The sequence below is a fragment of the Pavona decussata genome, unplaced genomic scaffold (genome assembly GCF_977016875.1).
Source record: "Pavona decussata unplaced genomic scaffold, jaPavDecu1.1 SCAFFOLD_88, whole genome shotgun sequence".
Lineage (NCBI taxonomy): Eukaryota > Metazoa > Cnidaria > Anthozoa > Scleractinia > Agariciidae > Pavona > Pavona decussata.
Genome location: NW_028145505.1, coordinates 472,501 through 492,500, shown reverse-complemented (window position 1 = coordinate 492,500; position 20,000 = coordinate 472,501). Strand labels below are relative to the sequence as shown.

The 20,000-nt window shown below is 36.9% G+C and overlaps 2 protein-coding genes and 1 long non-coding RNA gene across 3 annotated transcripts in view; 2 read left to right on the top strand and 1 right to left on the bottom strand.

The window, feature by feature from the left end:
* Positions 1 to 2,920, top strand: part of LOC146474564 (uncharacterized) — a 4,845-nt gene extending 1,925 nt beyond the window's left edge. Inside the window, exons 3-4 of the mRNA XM_085116926.1 lie at positions 921 to 1,082; positions 2,440 to 2,920. Of these exons, the coding sequence (XP_084973052.1) occupies positions 921 to 1,082; positions 2,440 to 2,544 (267 nt within the window). The 3' untranslated portion in view covers positions 2,545 to 2,920. The remainder of the gene's footprint in view (positions 1 to 920; positions 1,083 to 2,439) is intronic.
* Positions 2,921 to 3,966: 1,046 nt separating this feature from the next.
* LOC146474563 (uncharacterized) lies at positions 3,967 to 9,760 on the top strand. Its single transcript, XM_085116937.1, has 3 exons — positions 3,967 to 4,159; positions 5,233 to 5,338; positions 9,524 to 9,760. The coding sequence occupies exons 1-3, from the start codon at positions 4,029 to 4,031 to the stop codon at positions 9,758 to 9,760; spliced, it is 474 nt and encodes a 157-aa protein (XP_084973063.1). The 5' UTR covers positions 3,967 to 4,028.
* Positions 9,761 to 12,286: 2,526 nt separating this feature from the next.
* Positions 12,287 to 20,000, bottom strand: part of LOC146474562 (uncharacterized) — a 23,007-nt gene continuing 15,293 nt past the window's right edge. The window contains exon 3 of the long non-coding RNA XR_014866140.1: positions 12,287 to 12,417. This is a non-coding gene — a long non-coding RNA (uncharacterized LOC146474562). The remainder of the gene's footprint in view (positions 12,418 to 20,000) is intronic.

The window sequence follows — 20,000 nt, the reverse complement described above, 5'->3', positions numbered from 1 at the left end:
TTTGTTCTTAAAATAACTCAGTTTCTTGTTTGTGAACCCACTTTTTTTTTTTTTTATCACCGAGCGAAGAAGTGAGTTCACAAAGAGCTAAGCCCTCTTGCATGCGTTTCATCTTTGCCATGAAAACCCAATTAAAAGCCACACATGATCATTTGACCAAACAATTGTGACTCGTTGATTTTAATAGTGAAAATGAACTGTTTTCCAAGGAGCCGCTCATTAGAATTTCGTAACATTTGACAAAACAGCAGTTCTCTAAAAGCGTAGCTCGCCTACGAACAAAGACTCAAATCTGACCGAGGGTACTGAAAGTAATTTTCTTAGGGCAACGCGAACCCTGTTTATGCGAGTTTGACGCCTGTTGGAGATTTGCTGTCGAAGTTTTCTTGCAGTCTTCCCCGTTTGTATGATGCGGAAGTAAAATCTTTCTCCAAAAAAAGCAAGCGAAATGCTGAGGAAATTCTTCTTCACGCGCGTATAGAATCTTACGTTCGTGTGCCATTGTAAGGCATCTTCCTTAAATAACAGATTGCTGTAAATGCAATGGAAATTATCTGAACACGCAAAATCATTTTGCCGTTCTCTGTTCTCTGTACTCTGTTGCCATTGCTGCGTAACAATGTATCAATGTTCAAACAGTGAAAAACTTGCACCGACACCGAGTGTGATATCAATTACGTTTGAACAACGCGATGGCAAGTTATTTGTCGCAATTACGTTTAGGTCAGATGTTGTCACATTGCAAGACGACACGTATTTAAAGTTTAAGTTTTCTTGCGTTACTGTTTGGCCACTTAATTTGGCAGGGCGTTTTCGAGTTACATTAAGATTCGAAACATGGATTCCCGTGCCAAATGAGTAAACATTGTCTTCCGCTTGCACAGAAACCAGACATATTTCCGTGCTTTTACAACAAACAGGAATCGCAGAGAAAAGAGAAGAAAGCTTGTTTCTCATTTGAAGATCAAGAAGGCCTGAGTGAAGTAAAAGCCAAGTTGTTCCAGTACAGAAGCAGATTGTCAGCTTTGCGAGCGGGACAGTCATTTGGCAAATGTCTTGGTAAAGAGAATATTATGCCAATGGTAAGAATTCAAGGTTTGTTTAATTAGCGTAAGGCTGATTTAAAATGGATTTAGAATGGACTAAACATAAGTCAAGTAGATGGAGGCCGAAGAGGCCCGAGGTCACATGGTTTCCGTCCATATAGCATGATGACCTCATATAGCATACCGCCGGATGTTGTTTAAACTGGAAGTGCAAGAATTATTGCATAAATCCCTAATTATTGCAAAAGCTATCGCAAATTTTAATTTTGTCACTCGTCGATGGTAGTTTATCATGGCCCCATTGTAAACAGTATGTTGAATCTGGAAAGCATTTGGTGCAAGCATGATCTAAATAGCCAATTCAGTCGTATGGGTTTGGTTGATTCGGTTATCACTTGACCTCATTTCCAGGGTCTCTTCTCCAGGAAATAGAAAGAAGAGGGGCCCTGGGCTCGAATCCGGAATAGTGGCGATGTGGTCTAATTAACAATTATTTTACAAGAGCGCGTTGGAGATTAGCCTCCCACCCCTTTGGTTTTTAGGGGAGGAGGTAATACGAGTCCCCTAAAAACGACTGCGTGGGAGGCTAGTTGGAGATGAGATAATAAATAACCAGCGAGGCGCGTAGCGCCAAGTTGGCTAGAAAATCATCTCATATCCAACAAGCGAGAGTGGAATAATTGTTTTGTTAAAAAAAAAAAATCAAGAAATATTGGTAGATCTTGCTGATTTGCTTTGCAAGAACAACCAGAAGACAATTTAATGGTCGCTATTTCTTAAGCATGGTATAATGGCTCATATACCATGGCCGCTAAACCAATCAAATCTCTGGAATTGCATTATATAATGATCCAGTTTTTAATAATTTTTGTAAGGCCGAGTAGACTGTAAGCAGTCCCTTATATTTTTGGGAATAGTAACGCGAGGGAACTGCGAGACAGCGCGCGCGAAATTTGGCTTCTGCGAGGAAACGCGAAAAAGGGCTGCTTGTGGCTTACAGACCGACAAGATTTATAGATCCAACAAGCGCGAGAGGAATAATTGTTTTATTAAAAACAATCACGAGATATTGCTAGATCTTGCTTATTTCGCTTTGGAAGAACACCCAGAAGACAATTTTATGGTCACTATTTCTTGGGCATGGTATAATGGCTCATATACCATGGCCGCTAAGCCAATGAAATCCCTGGAATTTCATGATACAATGATCCAGTTTTTAATAATTAGTGTTAGGCCGAGTAGACTGCAAGCAGTCTCTTATATTTTTAAGGAATAGTAACGCGAGGGAAATGCGGGACGGCGCGCGCGAAAATTGTCTCCTGCGAGGACACGTGAAAACGGGCTGCTTGTGGTTTATAGACCGAGCGATTACCAAATGTGAACCTTTCCGCAGGTTGTGGAGGCGATGAAAGAATGCGGGAGTCAGAAAAGAAGTTCTACAACGTCACCATGGCCAAGTACAGTGACTTTCACAAATAATTACTCATTATTATATTAGCAGCAAGTATTGGTCCAAGAAGCATTGCCAAGGAGACTATTTTCGTAAGAAAGCGATTAACAAAACTGAACAGGGATGGGGAAACGATCTCTGCCGTTTCCTACGTGATCTGAAACATAATTTGCTGAAAAAGCTGCTGAGACATGCAAAGCTTCAAGTTTTACTTTTCGAAATTTTACCCTCGCAGAAGTGAATACCACAACAATAAATAATTTATTGGGATGGAATTCACGTCCTCGAAGGGAGAATACAGTATAGAGTGTTTTTAAACTCAGCGTCGTTGAACCAAAAAGTAATTACTCTGGCCAATCACAACAGACACAAACAGCAATTCGAAGCAAATACATGTAATCAGCGCCAAGCGCGGGAAAACGCTTCAGAGGAAAGTTACGATTGGTTTTTGTTTTGTTGCTCATTGGTAGTGAAACTGGCATGCTTGCTTACCGATGACAGAGCATAGTGAAGCAAAACCTAACCTGCCAAACGAGAACTACTTTCGTCATCGCTTTTTTTCAGGGTGAAATTTAAATAGTAGTTATATACTATCATAACGAGAACATTTAACATTTTTCCTGCGAAATCGCGCTGAAATCGTCTAATACTTAGCCGACGAGGCCGTAGGCTGAGTTGGCTCAAATCAGGGAATATGCCGCAATATTGTGCATGATAATAGGCCATTTAAATGAGTGGCGTCATTTGACCAGAGTTCATTTCGTTTCTCTTTTCAAATTCAAATTCTGTAATCCCAGTAGAGAGCAAAGAACAATAGCTATAATTAGTATGAGAAAACAAAAGACTGAAGGATTCTGGTAGTTGTAGTCATAATGACAATTTCCCAATGTTATACTACGGTATACAATGTTATACGGGAAGAGCTGACGAGTAGGCGCGTTGCGATTGGTCAATTTTGCGTGCCGTATTTCACTGTACGGCCCGCTTAATTTGAAAATTCCCGTTCGCACGCGGTCGGTTGACTTCGGAGATATAATAAATAGCTTGCTGACCTCTTTCTTGGACCGTACTCTAAAGCCGCCGTTACACGTTGAGACTTTTAGCTGAAACTTGTGTGCAACGGCGAACGAGACCAGTTTCACGAAGTGGTGTTACACGGTGAAACTCTTGTTTTTTCACCACTGCGACCGTTGCGAGCCGTTGCAGAAGTAGAAAGCGGTTCTACTTTTCGTGAAACTTGTCTCGCAACGGAAGTTCGAAAAAGTTTCGCGAAACCAACCATGTCACACGGTGCAACGCCTGCTGAAACTTGTTTCGCAGCGCCGTTGCACACAAGTTTCAGCTAAAAGTTTCAACGTGTAACGGCGGCTTAAGTTACGGTTCCTCGTTTTTTCCCGTTGATTTATAGCGTGTGAAAAATCAAGGAAAAAAAAAACTCGGTCCGTAACTTACAGTGCGGACCTTGAACTCGGTTGGTAAGAGGTATATACGGATTGTCCATAAAATTGAAATTGCCTTGTCTAAGCTTACTAATGCAAATGCTCAACAAGAAGAGGACATCTGAACGCTCTGAGGCACCGGTGTTGGCAGACGCGGAGCTGACTCCAGCCTTCCCGAGTGAGATAGGCAAGTCTGAACACGAGGAGGAAAGCATAGATCAGAGGTTTGTTACTTTATTGATCTGTTAGTGGATAGTCAAGGATTGTGCGTCCTGAGATTTAGAATTTTTTTCGATTGATGACTTTCTGAGAAAATTAAAAACTAGATTTATGCAAGGTCATATTATTACAAGGTGCATGCAGTTACATTTAAACAAGAGAACAAATATAAAAGTGTAACACGATTCAATAAAAATAAATTCAAACATTGAATGGCGAGCAGGCCTCCAGAAAACACCAGGCTTATACCAGGGAGGTCTCCTGACATTCTTATACAAAATAAATTTGCGGAATGACGTGAAGTATTGCCTAATTTAAAAGTCAAGGAAGTTTAAAATTTTTCTTTTGAAGCTCAATAGAACCTCAGAACTTGTTACGTCTTTGGGTAGAGAATTCCTAATTTTCGGTCCTTAGAAAACAATGGTGCATTGTTTCTGCAAGCAGGAGAACGGTAATCAGCAGCTCTTCTGGTATTTTATAAGTGTATGCAATACACTCCTACGCGATTTGAAACTGCAGAAGTTGCATTAAGCAACGTGCGATAAAAATTGCACAAGAATAGTATAAACGGGTCATAAGCAATTTTGGGCATTAGGATAATTGTGAGTAGTTAGTTTGTGTAGATAAGAGATACACAGTCCCCTCCCTTCCCCCCTTAATACGGATGCGTAAACGTTCCGTGCGTACGTAAGTCAGGAAAATCAGGCAGAACTGTGCAAAGTTTTGATCAAACAGGGACTAAAGTTCAAAATACTTTGTTAAATAGCCTTTAATGTAACCTGGAACCAATTAAAACAAACTCTTGCAGTTATAGCTAGCAAACATTTTAATTACTTGCGCACGCAGAAAATTATCTGAACAAACATTGCTATCAACCTCGTTTCCAGGGTGTCTCCTCCTTACGTCCCAGTCTCTCTCGCTCCCTCAGACGTAAAGAGGAGAGTTGAACTCGGTTTGTACTCTTTAATTTATTCAGGATTTCTTTCTTGTGTTCGTACATAAACACAAGGGTTCAGCTGCAAGTTGCAGCTTACAAAGTTTATTAAAAATTGGCTCTGGTTGTTTTGTTTTCTCTCAGAGATGTACACTACCGTTATGTTTGCACCTTTAGCAGCAAACTCAGTTGTCTATACACACTGTTGTGTCACATCTACCATCTCAGGACCAGAGATCTACTAGCCAGAGTAAGTGAGTCACGAATTTGCATGAATTAAGGACGGTGCCCACTTTCTGTTACTGCGCATACGTTCTGCGCATCTCGAGATACTTAGGTTTCCTTTTGGGATGGTACCTGCTAATACAAGGATATTTTTGCGCAGTTTAAAACTATGCGGAAAAAGCAGAACTCAGCAAGTGGTCTTGTTATCCAAAAAGAAAATTTGGGGTAACCATACATTTTTCAGAGATAATAAAGCTTCAATTTGGAAAAAAATACTGTACATTGCTTTGTATATTACTATTTTTTTTTTTAGAGTAATTGTTGCTTAATTATCTCTAAAAATTGCGTGGTTACCCACAATTTTCTTTTTGGATTTCAGTAGCCCTTGCTAAAATCTGCTTTTCCTGCATAGTCAAAAACTGCGCGATAAAACTTCTTTATTAGGTGGCACCGTCCTTAACGGTAATGGTATTTTTACAAATTGAATTTTATTCAGCAAAGGATTAAAAAATAATCAGAAGTGCATCAATAGATAGAGGATATTACACGGTGGGTCAGAGAGCTATGAATTTTATTTTTGAGTGGTAAAAAAAAAATGTGTTTTTAACAAAACAAAACAAAAAAAAAGTATCTTCAAGCCACCGTGTAATTTTACTTTTCATTCTATAGAAAAATCTATCGTTCACTGGGTTTACTCACTGATTGCACAAACAATCGTGAAAAGCGGGAAATGACCAAATCAATATCCTTGCTAGTGAGGATATGGAAAATACGCCACTCAAGGCCCTCATGTAGTTTCGAATGAATTTTACGAGTGTTTTTTTTTTCCAGTAAAACACTCTTTTCTATATTATAAATGAAATTACGATATACAAGTTATTTGATAAAACATGCTTTTGAAAGTTGAAGGAGACAAACAAGTAAGCAAAAAGCATTAAATCTGTAACAAAGGAACAAAACAAAAAGAAAAGAGAGATAAAAAAAAGAAATTTCTGTTGTTTAACTGATACTTTTCAAATGTATTGACGTTACTCCATAATGCTGTGAATGATAATATCTTCTTATTATCGTTAAAGCCTTTGTGAAGATAACAACATCAGTAACTTGCTCTCTTGTACGCTTTTCTTCATGTATTCCTATAATGCCCTTGTAATTTAAAGTGCCCATAACGGATTTTTTTTTATTTTCTCATCTGAATCTTAACATTACGCCAAGAACGTCCGAGAAAAATTTTTTCGATTTGCATGAAACGGGAATTTTTTATGAGTTTTACAAATCTTTAAAATAATATTTTATTGCGGTCCACCCGCCCCGCTGATGAGAATGCCGACGGGCACACAATAGGGCCACGTGACATGGTCTGTGACGTACATTCAGGAACTCTCGAGTCTATGCACTCACTTGACCTTCAGTAAAGTACATTCGCGGCAGAAAGAAAATCATCAGATTCACCGGTAGGAAGGAAAAACTTAGCTCCAAATATTCCATGGCAGAAAACTTATCTGACACGGAAAGTGAGCAAACCGCTGAAGAAAGCAGCTAGGACGAATTTGAAAGCGTCGAAGTCGAGGCGATAGATGGCGTCCACGAAACAAGTAATACGTGTGAAGATGATGATACACTCGAACCCTACGCGGACGAGCCGATAGCAGACGAAGAATGGCTAAAAAGATATCGCAAGGAACAAGAGGAGAAGCGACGACTCGAGGAAGATTTAACGAAACGCTTGGAGAATAGAGTGCGTGTTAGTGGATGGTAAAGTTCTCACCTTGCATTTTGCATACGCGCTCTTCATTATCATCTGTCAAAACTATGGCCAAGTACTCACATACATTCGAACGAATTATTTACCATGTAGATGTACTTGTGGTAACTGTAGCCGTGATCTGCTAGCAAATATCAGCGAGTGCTACTGCTGCAAGGAACTCGAAGGCAATTGGGAAGCGCTGACTAGCGACATTGTTCTCGCGGAACTACAGGAAGGACACGTGTTGAACTGTGATAATAATAGCTTGTCTCGTTCTCTCAAATTTCAGCCGTAAATTTAATTGTAGGATGGAAGTTGTTAGCTTGTCCAATGAACAAGTTAATTTCCTTTTTGTCACTGTCCCACAGTTTACGAAATCCATTGTATCTTTTAGGCGCATACGTCTTGCGAAATGTTCGAAGTTGGCGTCTAATGCAATTCGTGTCTGTCACCGGTGTCGGGACAAATTTGAGCCCTTTAGAAATAACGCTAACACGCTGTCGCTAAGTTGTTTGTTTGAAAAATTCTTCATGAATTTCTCGTGTTTTTCTCTTTGTGTCTCAATCCGTTTTTTAGCCATTTTTTTCACTGCGCTCTTTGCGCTAGTTATTTGTTTTGTGCCCTGTTTTTATTTTGAGCCCCCGTTGGGGTGGTTAGGTTTTCAGAGATAACGCTGTTATACTTTTCAACATTTTTATTGTTTGCAGAATTCTGCAACACATGTGTGTACAATATTTGTTCGAGCTCGTTGAATTCTTGCTGCAGTTTATGTACCCTATCTACATCGTGGTTTACAATGTTTTTTGTGTTCGCCGAGTGCGACTGTTCTCGCATCGATCTATTTACATCAGTGGTAGCATTTGTGCTAGTATTTTTTGAGAGCTTGGTCTCAACAAAACTTCGCGGATCTCACGATCTATGAGAATATATACCAAAACAATTACGCCATATTTTATAAAACTTGCGACTGAGTTAACAGTGAGGTCAAACTATAAACCCCAGAAGGTTACAACGCTTAGAATGTCACAAGCGGGTGTGAATATTCAGCATCGAAAGCTTACCATTCGCTTTTCCCTGCTCCTCTTCGAAGGTGGCTCTTGGTCTTCGTCTTCCTTTCGCTTAGCGGTTTTAAAGGATAAACAGAAACGCGATGTCATCCTACTTCACTTCACGTTTTAAGTTTAAACCTGAATTCATCAGCCTTGTGAAATCCTCGTCATTGAAGTCCATCGAGCACAAGGACGAGGTCTTTCCAGGCGCGCGTCCACATCTTCCTCCGCTTCAGCATAAAATCGATCCATTTCTTTCGCCTCCTCAGTCTTTGCGGGCATGTGGTGCCAAAGAAAGGAATCCCGTGCATGCTTATTCCATTCGCTTCGTCTTTGATGTTTCCACATCTCGCTGCAACACATCTTTTCGGCATTTTCGAGAAACGTGCAGAAATACCGCGACTTGTTTTCAGTGAGATCCAGAGAAAGGCTGAAGTCACGTGTTCCTGAATCTACGTCACAGCTCTTGCTAAACCGAGAGGAGACTAATGCGAATGGTGGGCCAAAATGGCGGCAAATTTGAACGTCTTATAAAATTCATAAAAAATTCGCGTTTTATGCAAATCGAAAAATTTTTTCACTGAAGTTCTTAGGATGATGTTTAGATTCAGATAAGAAAATAAAAAATTTTCCGATATGGGCACTTTAATACTAGGGTGATTTAGCAACAGTACGGGAACGTTTTTGAGGACGCGAGAGTGCGCGGAATAGTGTGGACGCGAGTCCATTTCGACTATCGTTTGAGTATTCTTGATGCGCGCGCCTTTTGTCAACTGACGTTCCCTTTCTCTTTTTAAATCAGCCTATTCTATAGAGAGTACGGTGACTGGTTGCCTGCTTACCTGGAGTAAGCCCCTCAAAATACTAAGCCATTTACAAAATTATTAGCTAAAAAAGCTTGTTCAGTACGGATGCAGGAAAATTACACTCCTCCTTTTCTCCATTAACATGTGGCGTGTATGATGATTTAATAGAGATTTAACCGACGTACATTTTACTAACAAAAGACGGATCGAAGCGCACCAATCACTTCAAGTTACAGTCTTCACAGCCAATCGCGTTATTGCTTAACTGACAAACGACCAATAATAATCTGGACTTAGTTGACCAATGAGGTCAACAACTGGAAAACTTTTATGCAATCTACTGACGTTCCACAATTCACTTCACTATGAAGACGACTTCTTCCGCTCAGGTTGTCGAAACGTCAGTCAATGTCACCTCAAACAGTCCTTCTCAGGACTACACTCACCCGGATGATCATAATTTACGTACTTAATTATGACATGACCACTGGATTCAAACCATTTTCAGTTTTACAAATATTTTTACAAAAGGTAAGCACTCTGAAAAGACGTTAAGTCAAATACCGCCGAAAATCTACACTCCAGTTGACGTTCTCTCTTCATTCTAGGCTCCTCTATCCAGGGACTTTCGCAAGGTACTCGGATCAGAGGTCCTGACGGATCAAAAAGGAAAGCCTCTGAGGCATACACGAAACATGACCCACGTTCAGCCTAAATCCCGTGGTGGACATCGGAGGTCCTCCACAGACGCTACAGTCTCCTGGAAGGAGCACGAGAACCAATTGTCTCCACACATGAACACACGTTCAGTGACTCGCCGTCGTCTTTGTTTCGACATGGAATGACTGGTGCTTGGTCTATCAAGTCCAGAGCATCATTTAGTCGTAAATTAAGGTAGTCTAGAAAACGAAATTAATTTTATAAATGAAATGGTAATTTATGACTCTAGTTAGGTAATCTTTGACCATAAAGAGTTGTTGCGTTACCGGCAGGTGTTCATATAACCGGTTCTAAACAAGAATCAACTGTGTCAAGAGAGGTATAGAAAAATCACAGCCTCTTCTAAGAGAAATTACTTACAAGCAAAGAGTAACTAGTAAAAAGTATCGACCTAGTTTCTTTATGCGAGTAGAAGTAGAAGATCAAATCAGATAAGATCAGATAATTTATTTAAGGACGATGCCTACAAATGCCGAAGTATTTTTAGCGCGATTTATGACTGCTTTTGCTTGCGTCGCTTTGGTTTTCACTTGACATAAAGCTCTTATGCTTGTGCTTGCGTCCAGCGCTAGTGAAAACCAGGTTTTACTGTGCGGGAAATCCAGACATACCCTCTCGCTTATGTTGAAAGCGTATAACACTGAATTACATTATTATTATTATTATTTTTATTTATGATCTATAAGAGTATACACCATAGATAACTGCCGTCGATTTGTTAACTGCATAGCCAACCAAGAGCTCACATTGTGTGATCAATCAGTATATTTTTCTAATTCCACGAGAAACGCCGAGTTCACATTTTTCTCCGGCCACTTTCTTCATATAGATGCTAAGGAAACAGCACTTTTCAAAAGAGAAGGTACGTTCACCTCACTCAGGCTTGGTTTTTAGTAGTCTCAGCTAATCAACGTCTCTTAAACATATGAGTCGGAGCATTTACAAACTTTCCTCAAGTCAAACTTTGGGAAATTTTCTAACTATTATTGGTGATATGCACGTTGCGCTCCTTGGTGGATTTTAAGAAAACGCTGTTGTTTATGGATCAGATTCACGAAACCTCCTAAGTTATCTTATTATAGGAATTAACGCTTGTGTTCATTTAAAGGGTCTTTGAAGTTTACACGACTTAAATTAATGACGCGAATTGTAGGAAAAATTACTTTGCAATAATGGAAATTAACGCGAATGGGGTGTTAAAAATTCAAAAAATGAAGTGTGAAAGTCCGAAATGCAAACAACGTGGAATTGTCCCTAAAAATAGGGGTTAAGCAAAGAAATCTGGCCACTTTGGGCGTTCTTCACAGCTAGTGTCCATGATACCGACGAATGCTTTTTCCTTCCTGGAGTGTATCTTGAATTTGGGGCGAAAACAATGTAAATTAAGGTCGCAGAAATTAACGCGCAACGCGAAAGTTAAAATTAAAAAAGAAATTAAGGCGAATTTTTAAAATTCGTGTTAACTTCATGAAGTGTTAATTTCATATAATTATAAGTAGGTATCGTTTTAGCAATAGGCTATTTTTTAGTCCAGCAATAGGCTATTGTAAAGGAACAACACTTTGAACCATCTTAAGGACGGTGCTTACTTTTGTTACTCCGCGTACGTTCTGGGCATCTCGAGATACTCGGGTTTCCTATGGGTGGTGCCTACTAATACAAGTATATTTTTGTGCAGTTTAAAACTACGCTTAGAAAGCGGAACTTAGCAAGTGCTCTTGGTATCAAAAAAGAAAATTGGGGTTAACCATGTATTTTTCAGAGAAAAGAAAGCTTCAATTGGGAGTAAAACGCCAAACATTGTTTTGCATTTTACTGCTTTTAAGAACAATTGTTGCTTAATTGTCTCTAAAATATGCGTGGTTACCCCCAATTTTATTTTTGGATTTCAATAGCCGTTGCTAAGAACTACTATTCCCGCGTAGCCATAAACTGAGCAAAAATACCTCTGTATCAGTGTAGGCACGGTCCCAGTAAGTACCTTTCTTAGCAATACGCTATTGTTAGTCCAGTAGTAGGCTATTGTCAAGGAATAATACTTTGAATCCATCTTAACTTTATTTGTAGGCTTTCGTCAATCTGGGCCCTGGTCGACAAGGTGCCCTTGTGTTAGAAATAAAATCTACCGTATCGAAAATGATGGTGACCGGTACATTTACCCATAATTCTTAGCGTTCGAAAACCCTAAACGCACAGAGAAATTCTAAAAACTTTAAAACTAGCAAACACAATGTTGTTAGTCCAGGGACGAATTCCGCAAAGAATATGGCTTCCAATGTGTCTACAGACTGTCTGAAGCTCCCAAGGTATTGTGGTAAAATGTACAGCCGCCATGTTTTTTACCGGACGGTGGATTGAAACTATCGTTCTTAAGGCTATGTGTACACTATACCGGATAGCTCTTGTGCAGGCAGCAAAAACATTTCGAATAGGGCTTTTGTTCACACACAAAACACCGATTTCTGATCATTGAATTATTATTGAATTATTCCATATCAAACGTTCTTCTTTTTATTCTCGAAATCCACAAAATTTCTACCTATCAATCCCGTATACTATTCTTCTTTTGTGTAACCTTTTCGCAACCCACGTATTGTCTTGCAAAACCAAGTTTGCAGACGCAGACGCCGACGTATTGTGCACGAAATCGATCGTAATCCAACTTGTTCTTCGTATTCGTTCCAGGCCAAGCTTTGCCTTGTTGTCCAGTCTCTCCCGGTCTACGAACTGTGCTCATTGACGATGATGGATGCTTTGAAGGTCAGCGGTAATATCTGTAAAACTAATAAATAACACGAGCTTTTTTTTGTTTTGTTTGTTTGTTCGTTTTCATTATTCATTCTTAAAAGCTTTAATCCAATCTCCCTATCACCTTCTCAAATGCTAGAATTTTTCCGGGGAGAACAACCACTGTATTCCATTTTCTCTTGAACGTCTCCATTTTGGTTTGGAAAAGTAGCCTTAAAATATTTCGGACGTTCTTCTCTGGTGTCTTATTGACGTTTTTTATTTAATTTGCTTGTGTTTTCTACAAACCGTTGAACGTGCGTCTTGTTCTCTTATCATACAAAAGAAGCTATTGATGGACAACCACAGGGTTTCATTGTTCTCTCATCTTCGCTTCTTCTGTTCATTATATTTTATAATAATCACGTTTTATATTTGTAACTAACTTTTTCAATGTCTCCTTGTTTTTAGTTTCTCCTTGTAAAGATATTAAACAGCTCCCCCAGAACATTCAATGAAAAGGTGAATCACAGAAAGCTACTGTCTGGAGACAAACCTTCTAGTAGTTAAACAGGAGATTAAAAGGAAAAGGCTACCCCAAAAATTATTGTTGTTGGCTAATTTTAAAACCACATTTACATCCTTTCATTCTTAAACATAATAATACTAACAACTTGCAATAAAATTAAGTTATTTTTTTAATAAAGACGTGACTTTGTCTTAGAGTTATTTTAAAATCGTTACACTACATCAGAACAAGACATCAGCACGTGATGACACTACTATTATCCATAGGTGATGAATGCTCGACTTGTGCCGGTAAGACAGTGACTGGGCTTTTTGTTTCCCAACGACTAGATATGTTCCTCAAAGAAGAAGAGTTTAAGCGTAAATTTATTCAAAAGTGAAGTCTCCAAAATTATTGCTCAGCGTCGAATTGACCAAATTAAATGATTTTTCGGGATATTTTTCAGAAAACAACTCTCTAATCATTTAGCGACTTATTTGGAAGCAACGAGCAATAAAAAATATTTCTACTCACGAACACACTTACTGTGAAAGTGCCGTTGATTGCGCAGCCTAATTTCACTGGTTAATTAATTGCCTAGCAAATTTCAATTATAACCATTTTCTCAGCGAAGAATCGATCAAATTCAAAGTTTCTTTCACAATACTCTTTAAAAAGCGATCCTCTAATCATTTAGCGAATGATTATGAAGAAAAGTGCAATAAAAAATAATATTTTTACTCTCAAAGACACAGTTACTGTAAAGTGCCTTTTACTTCGCAACATAAATTTCACGGCTCAATTAATTGACCGACAAACTTATAAAAAACTATTTCTCAGTGTGAAATAAACTAAATTCAAAGATTTTTTCGCTATGATGTATAGAGAAAGATCTTCTAATCATTCAGTGAATTATTTAGAAGCTAGAAAAAACAGACATGAAGATATAAATTATGGACGATATGAAGTATTGATTTTCCAATTACTAAGCGGGTTCTATTTTACGAGGAAATGAATATATTGAGATACTACCTAAAATTATTTCTCAGCAAGGATTTGACCAAATTAAAAACTTCTTTCACTATCATATTTAGAAAAAGATGCTCTTATCGTAGAGAGAATTATTTGTAATCATCGAGCAATGAAGACGAAGATTTTGACTCCGAAAGGGAGTTACTGTTTAAGTGCCGACAGTTTGCGGATGAAATTAATGACGGCTGAATTAACTGACCGGCAAACTCGGAAAACTATTTCTCAACGTAGAATTGACCAAATTAAAATATTCTTTAACTAAAATCTTCAGCCAAGACTACTGCTATCACTAAGGAAAATAGCGTGAAGCTAGTAGAAATAAAATTAAAGATATAAATTGTGCAAGATATGAAGTATTGAATTTTCGGTTACTGAGCGGGTTCCATTCTACGCGTAAAATAATTTATTGAGAAACTCGCTAAAATTTTTTCTTAGTATAGATTTAATAAAGTAAAAAGATTTTTTACTATCATATCGAATAAAAGGATCATCTAACCATTTTCCGTAGAATTTGTAAGCAACTAGAAAAAAACAGCAATATTTTTCCTCCTGAAGACACTTACTCTTAAAGTGCAGTTCAGTTTGCGGGTTAAATTAGTGAGGGCTGAATTAACTGACGAGCAAATTCGGAAAACTGTTTCTGAACGTAGAATTGACAAAATTAAGATATTATTTTACTATATTCTTCAGGAAACCATTGTCTAATTATTTGGCTAACTATTTGGCAGCAATGAGAATAAAAAAAGAATATTTTTAGTCTCAAAGAGACTCACAGCTAAACTCCTGTTTACTGTGCTGGTTAAAGTTTAAGCGTAAATTAATTCACAAGTTAAGTCTCCAAAATTATTGCTCAGCGTAGAATAGACCAAATAAAAAGATAACTTCATCATCATTTTCAGAAAATAATCCTATAATCATTTAGCGAATTATTTGGTAGCAACGAGCAATGAAAAAGAAGAGTTTTACTCCCAAACACACTTACTGTGAAAGTGCCGTTGATTGTACAGCTCAATTTCGCTGGTTAATTAATTGCCTAGCTAATTTTTTTCAAAAAAAAAAACCCCTTTCTCTCACTGTAGAATTGACCAAATTAAAAGTTTCCTTTACTGTAATCTTCGTAAAACGATCCTCTAATCATTTAGCAAATTATTTGAAAGCAACGAGCAATAAAAAAAGAAGATTTTTACTCTCGAAGACACAGTTACTGTGAAGTGCGGTTCACGGAGCAACATAAATTTCACGGCTCAATTAATTGACCGACAAAACTTATAAAAACTATTTCTCAGTGGTAGAATCAACCAAATTAAAAGATTTTTTCACGATAATGTTGAGACAGAGATCGTCGAGTTATTCGGTGAATTATTTAGAAGCTATAAAAATAGACATGAAGATATAAATTGTGGAAGATATGAAGTATTGAATTTCCGCTTACTACGCGTGTTCTATTTTACGCGTAAATGAATTTATTGAGATACTCCCTAAAATTATTTTTCAACGAGGATTTGACTAAATTAAAAATTTATTTCACTATCATATTCAGGAAGGGATGTTCTTATCATTTTCAGATTTATTTGTAAGCATCGAGCAACAACAACGAAGATTTTCACTCCGTAAGAGAGTTACTGTTCAAGTGCCGTTCAGTTTGCGGATGAAATTAATGACGGCTGAATTAACTGACTGGCAAACTCAGAACACTATTTCTCAACGTAGAATTGACCAAATTAAACGTTTCTTTCTCTGTCATCTTTATAAAACAATCCTCTGATTATTTAGCGAGTTATTTGCAAGCAGCGAGCAATAAAAAGAATATTTTTGCTCTCGAAGACACAGTTACTGTGAAGTGCCGTTCACTAAGAAACAAAAATTTCACGGCTTAATTAATTGACAGACAAACTTATAAAAGCTATTTCTCAGTGTAGAACTACCCAAATGAAAATATTTTTTCGCTACAATGTTGAGAGAGAGATCCTCTAATCATTTCTGTGAATTACTTAGAAGCTAGAAAAAACAGACATGAAGATATAAATAATCGAAGATATGAAATATTTAATTTCCGCTTACAACGAGTGCTCTATCTTACGAGTAAATGAATTTTTTGAGATACTCCCTAAAAATATTTCTTAGCGAGGATTCGACCAAATTAAAACTTCTTGCACTATCATATTCAGAAAAAGATATTCTTGTCATTTTGAGAATTATTTGTAAGCATCGATCAATAGAAACGAAGATTTTTACTCCGGAAAAGAGTTACTGTTACGTTCAGTATGAGGATAAAAATAATGATGGCTGAATTAACTGACCGGCAAACTCGGAAAACTATTTCTCAACGTAGAATTGACGAAATTAAAATATTCTTGCACTATAATCTTCAGCCAAGAAGACTACTGTTATTAAACGAATTAGCGGAAAGCTAGTAGAAATGAGATTGAAGATATAAATTGTGCAAGATACGAAGTATTGAATTTCCGGTTACTGCGCGGGTTCCATTTTACGCGTAAATTAATTTATTGAGATACTCGCTAAAATTTTTTCTTAGCATAGATTTGATAAAATTAAAAGCTTTTTTGCTATCATATCGAGAAAAGGATTTTCTAACCATTTTCCGAAGAATTCGTAAGCAACCCGAAATAAACACCAATATTTTTACTCCTAGAGACACTTACTCTTTAAGTGCAGTTCGGTGCGCGGGTTAAATTGGTGACGGCTCAATTAACTGACGTGGAAATTCGGAAAACTATTTCTGAACGAGGAATTAGCAAAATTAAAATATCATTTTACTTTATTCTTCAGGAAACCATTGTCTAGTTATTTGGCTAACTATTTGGAAGCAATGAGCTATAAAAAAGAATATTTTTAGTCTTAAAGAGATTCACTGTTAAACTCTTGTTTACTGTGATGGTTAAAGTTTAAGTGTAAGTTAATTCACAAGTGAAGTCTCCAAAATTATTGCTCAGCGTAGAATAGAACAAATAAAAAGATTATTTCATTATAATTGCCAAAAAATAATCCTATAATCGTTTAGCGAATTGTTTGGTAGGAACGAGCAATGAAAAAGAAGAATTTTACTCCAAAACACACTTACTGTGAAAGTGCCGTTGATTGTACAGCATACTTTCACAGGTTAATTAATTGCCTAGTTAATTTTGTTTAAAAACCTTTCTCACATTTACCAAATGAAAAGTTTCTTTGACTGTAATCGTCGTAAAGCGATCCTCTGATCATGTAGCGAATTATTTTGAAGCAACGAGTTATAAAAAAAGAAGCTTTTTACTCAAGAAGACACAGTTACTGTGAAGTGCGGTTCACTAAGCAACATAAATTTCACGGCTCAATTAATTGACCGACAAACTTATAAAAACTATTGCTCAGTGTAGAATCAAGCAAATTAAAAGATTCTTTCACCATAATGTTGCGAGAGAGAGATCCTCTAATCATTAAGTGAATTATTTAGAAGCTAGAAGAAACAGACATGAAGATATACATTGTGGAAGATATGACGTATTGAATTTCCGCTTACTACGCGTGTTCTATTTTACGCGTTAATGAATTTATTGAGATACTCCCTAAAATTATTTCTCAGCGAGGATTTGACTAAAATAAAAATTTCTTTCACTAGGATATTCAAAAAGGGATGTTCTTATCATTTTCAGATTTATTTGTAAGCATCAAGCAACAAAAACCAAGATTTTCACTCCGTAAGAGAGTTACTGTTCAAGTGCCTTTAAGTTTGCGAATGAATAAAAGGACGGCTGAATTAACTGACAGGGAAACTCGGAAAACTGTTTCTCAACGTAGAATTGACCAAATTAAAATATTGTTTCACTATAATCTTCAGGCAAGATTACTGCTATCATTAAGCGAATTAGCGGGAAGCTAGTAGAAATGAACTTGAAGATATAAATTGTGCAAGATATGAAGTATTAAATTTCCGGTTACTGCGCGGGTTCCATTCTACGCGTAAATAAATTTATTGAGATATTTGCTAAACAATTTTTTAGCGTAAATTTGATAAAGTTAAAAGTATTGTTTCCCTATCGTATCGAGAAAAGGATCTTCTAATCTTTTTCCGAAAAATTTGTAAGCAACCAGAAATAAAAACAAAGATTTTTCTCCTGAAGACTCTTCAGTCTTAAAGCTGTGCAGTTCAGTGAGCGGGTTAAATTGGCGACGGCTGAATTAATTGACGTGCAAATTCGGAAAACTATTTCTGAACGCAGAATTGACCAAATAAAAATATTCTTTTACTATATTCTCCAGGAAGCGATTGTCTAATCATTTGGCTAATTATTTGGAAGCAATGAGCAATACAAAAGAAGATTTTTACTCTCAAAGAGACTCACGGCTAAACTCCTGTTGACTGTCCTGGTTAAAGTGTAAGCGTAAATTAATTTACGAGGCAAGTCTCTAAAATTATTGCTCAGCGTAGTATTGACCAAATTAAAAGATTCTTTCACTACAATTTTCAGAAAAAGAAAACCTCTAAGCATTTAGCGAATTATTTGGAAGCAAAGAGCAATGTAAAAGAAGATTTTTACTTCGAACACACTTACTGTGAAAGTGCCGTTGATTATGCAGCTTAATTTCACTGTTTAATTAATTTCCTAGCACATTTAAAAAGAAACCTTTCTCTTACCGTAAAATTGACCAAATTAAAAGTTTCTTTCTCTGTTATCTTTATAAAACGATCCTCTTATCATTTAGCGAGTTATTTGCAAGCAACGAGCAATAAAAAGAAGATTTTTACTCTCGAGGACACAGTTACTGTGAAGTGCCGTTCACTAAGCAACATAAATTTCACCGCTCAATTAATTGACCGACAAACTTATAAAAGCTATTTCTCAGTGTAGAATTGCCCAAACAAAAAGATTTTTTCACTATAACGTTGAGAGAGAGAGAGATCCTCTAATCATTTCTGTGATTTATTTATAAGCTAGAAATAAACAAACATGAAGATATAAATTATGGAAGATATGAAATATTGAATTTCCGCTTACTACGCGTGCTCTATTTTACGCGCAAATAAATTTATTGAGATACTCCCTAAAAATATTTCTGAGCGAGGATTGGACCAAATTAAAAACTTTTTTCACTATCATATTTAGAAAAAAATGTTCTTATCATTTTGAGAATTATTTGTAAGCATCAATCAATGAAAACGAAGATTTTTACTCCGGAAAAGAGTTACTGTTCCGTTCAGTATGGGCATGAAATTAATGACGGCTGAATTAACTGACCGGTAAACTCGGAAAACTATTTCTCAACGTAGAATTGACCCAATTAAAGTATTCTTTCACTATAATCTTCAGCCAAAAACACTGTTGTTATTGAGCGAATTAGCGGCAAGCTAGTAGAAATGAGATTGAAGATATAAATTGTGCAAGATACGAAGTATTGAATTTCCGGTTACTGCGTGGGTTTCATTCTACGCTTAAATTAATTTATTGAGATACTCGCTAAAATTTTTTTTCTTAGCATAGATTTGATAAAATTAAAAGCTTTTTTACTATCATATGGAGAAAAGGATCTTCTAACCATTTTCCGTAGAATTTGTAAGCAACCAGAAATAAACACCAAGATTTTTCCTCCTGAAGACACTTCCTCTTAAAGTGCAGTTCAGTGTGCGGGTTAAATTAGTAACGGCTGAATTAACTGGCGTGCAAATTCGGAAGACTATTTCTGAACGTAGAATTGACAAGATTAAAATACTATTTTACTATATCCTTCAGGAAACCATTGTCTAATCATTTAGTAAATTATTTGGAAGCAATGAGCAATAGAAAACGATATTTTTAGCCTCAAAGAGACTCATTGCCAACTTCTGTCGACTGTCCTGTTTAAAGTTAAAGCGTAAATTAATTGACAAGCGAAGTCTCTAAAATTATTACTCAGCGTAAAATTGACCAAATTGAAAGATTTTTCCCCTATTAATTTCAGAAAATAATCCTCTAATCATTTAGCGAAATATTTTGCAGCAACGAGCAATGTGAAACAAGATTTCCTCTACCGAACACCCTTACTGTGAAAGTGCCGTTGTTTGTGCAGCTTAATTTCACTGGTTAATTAATTGCCTTGCATATTTAAAGAAACCTTATTCTCAG

Coding starts and splice junctions, on each gene's coding strand:
- LOC146474563 (XM_085116937.1), top strand. CDS start 4,029: ATGCAAATGCTCAACAAGAAGAGGACATCTGAACGCTCTGAGGCACCG. Junction 4,160..5,232: donor GAGGAAAGCATAGATCAGAG/GTTTGTTACTTT, acceptor GTTTTCTCTCAG/AGATGTACACTACCGTTATG. Junction 5,339..9,523: donor CCAGAGATCTACTAGCCAGA/GTAAGTGAGTCA, acceptor TCTTCATTCTAG/GCTCCTCTATCCAGGGACTT.